Raw genomic sequence first — 2,500 nt, forward strand, 5'->3', positions numbered from 1 at the left:
AGTCATGAACTCGTAGAACACTTTAGTCTTGGATTTTGAATATTTTTGCTCCATGTGTAAATTTCTGTCTAATTGTAAAATAAACCCATCTGTTTTCTTTTTTTTTTTTTTACAGTGCAAAGAGCCGCCTCACTCTTCTCTCTGAATGAAGTCTCTTTGACTCCTGTGCAAAGTGGTGGCACAGCACACCTCAGCCTAGAGAGGCAGCACACGCCACGCACCACCCCCACCTCAAGGTATGGTCAGGAAAAGAAAAACGCAGTACAGAGCTAAAGGCTGAAACCTGCCATACATTATTTAATTCCACATCATCTGATGGTTTTTTTTTCCAGTGATGAAGTGGCTCCTGACCTCACTGGGAAGGTTCTGCAGCTCGAGGTCATGTTGAAACAGTTGCACACAGATCTTCAGAAGGTAATGATGAGCCACGCCGCCGTTGCAGCAGCTCTCCTCAGTGATCACATGCACTAATGTCAATCGACGGTTATCTGTCTTGGTTTTTAAACTTCTAGTTACTGGTTACAAAGCCTCACTCTGCAGTGTCCGTTTAGGCCAACATTCAGCTCCTCATGGGCGGAGACACATTAAAGGGAACCTGTCACCGGCTGTTTATAATACTCACCTAATGGTCGGTGCAGAGCAGACGGTCGGCTAGGAGTCTCCTGGTCCGCGCCTCCTCTTTTGGCCACCTTTGTCCTAATTCTGAAACTAGTGTGGATGACGCGTTCTACGTCCTCTACACTAGTTGGCATTGAGGTCCTGCACAGGCGCACGTTGCTCTGCCCTGAGTAGGGCAGATCAAAGTATTGTAGTGCGCCTGCGGAGGACCTCAATGCCGGCTAGTGTAGATGACGTAGAACGCGTCATCCACACTAGCCCCAGAATTAGGAGGACAAAGGTGGCCAAAAGAGGAGGAGCGGAACCGGAGAACGGAGACTCCTATCCAACTGTCTGCTCCGCACCGACCGTTAGGTGAGTATTATAAACAGCCGGTGACAGGTTCCCTTTATGACCTTCTCTGAGATAATAACAAGACTTCAGCCTTCACAAATTGATGGTCAATCCCCTAACTAGTTTTGATTCCTGTGGTTCCTTGTTCTATGCGGCATCTGAAGCCCAAGCTTGGGCCATTAGTCTTGAGCTGGGAGTCTGTAAAGGGACACACCAGGAGAAGGCGCCTTACCAGAACAGGCTCCTAACATGCAGCTAAAGTATGTCTAAAGAGAACGATAGGGGACCCCAGAATGTCTGCACACAAGGCTGACTGTAGGGGAACATTTCTCATGGACCCTCCCTCCAGTTTTCAGGTGTTTAAAAAGTTGCACATTTTTGGACGATTTCTCCAATGTTCTAACTTTTTGCCCACTCTCCTCCACCCTGACCAATTAACTAGAGAGAAGCATCTTACGGCCCATGAGGTTTCCCACAGGATCAATGATTATTTGATTATCCCAGAGCGGTCTGATCACTGGAACCCACAAAAACCAGCAAAACGGGGAACTTCTATCCCTCTTAGACTGGAGCGTGAGTGCTCGTGTTCCACCGCCGCTCCGTTCCTTCTTTATGTGGCTGCTAAGAGATGTGCTCGTGTTTTTACGACAGCACTATGGAGGATGAAGAGCGCGGTGATCGGGCCATTTTGGAACTGGGATAAAAGTTCCTGGATAAAAAAAATTCCTAGGTTTGCAATCATAGGACAGAAAAACATTAAATTTCAGCTCTGGAGTTTGTTTTTCGGTCATATGGAATGCCAGCCTTGCCAAGGTTTCCGTGCGGCCTTTTGAAGGCTGTGACCGGAGTCAATGAGGTGAGCGGACTCGTGGTGTTTTTTGTCCAGTCTGCAAATCAGTGCAGGTCCCAGTGGTTGGACCCTACTGATGATTAAAGAGGACCAACCACCAGGATTTTCATATATAAACTAAAGCCAGTGCTATACTGGCGATATCAGGCTGATTCTATACATACCTGTAGTTGTGAGATCCGACATATACTTTTTGAAATACAGGCAAGTAAAGTTTATGAAATGCACTGTTATTTGATTGATAGAAGCTGCAGAATAATAGAGAAAGAAGAGCCAGCACGATCTGGGAGTGGCATGCAACATATAAAAGTGCAAATTCACGGATTTATTCCAACTGTACTATAATACAAAATGAGATTTTTAGCAAATAATTGATCAATTCTTTGGGCCACCCCTGCCACGTCACGGCAAATCTCTATAGGGGGGGGTCCTACTCTATATTATGTATTTCATGTGCCATGTGGCCTCCTAGATAAAAAAAATAAATAAATAATAAAAAGCAGAACCATATTAGAGCAACACATACCTGTAATCTATATACAGTGTGTCCACCCAAATCCTGTCCACCGCCATTAACTTGAGAACGGCAGCAGCTATAGGCATAGAAGTGGTGTCTAGGTATAGTAAAGTAACCATGCGCTACGCAATGAAACCACCTATAGCGCCACCTGGTGGAAAACAACAGAGTTAGCATTTTTA

The 2,500-nt window shown here is 45.6% G+C and overlaps 1 protein-coding gene across 1 annotated transcript in view; it reads left to right on the top strand.

Moving 5' to 3' along the window:
- Window positions 1-2,500, top strand: part of SIPA1L3 (signal induced proliferation associated 1 like 3) — a 101,794-nt gene that overhangs the window by 96,050 nt on the left and 3,244 nt on the right. The window contains exons 16-17 of the mRNA XM_075324854.1: window positions 116-236; window positions 333-414. Of these exons, the coding sequence (XP_075180969.1) occupies window positions 116-236; window positions 333-414 (203 nt within the window). The remainder of the gene's footprint in view (window positions 1-115; window positions 237-332; window positions 415-2,500) is intronic.

This window comes from Anomaloglossus baeobatrachus, chromosome 9 (assembly GCF_048569485.1).
Source record: "Anomaloglossus baeobatrachus isolate aAnoBae1 chromosome 9, aAnoBae1.hap1, whole genome shotgun sequence".
Taxonomy (NCBI): Eukaryota; Metazoa; Chordata; class Amphibia; order Anura; family Aromobatidae; genus Anomaloglossus; species Anomaloglossus baeobatrachus.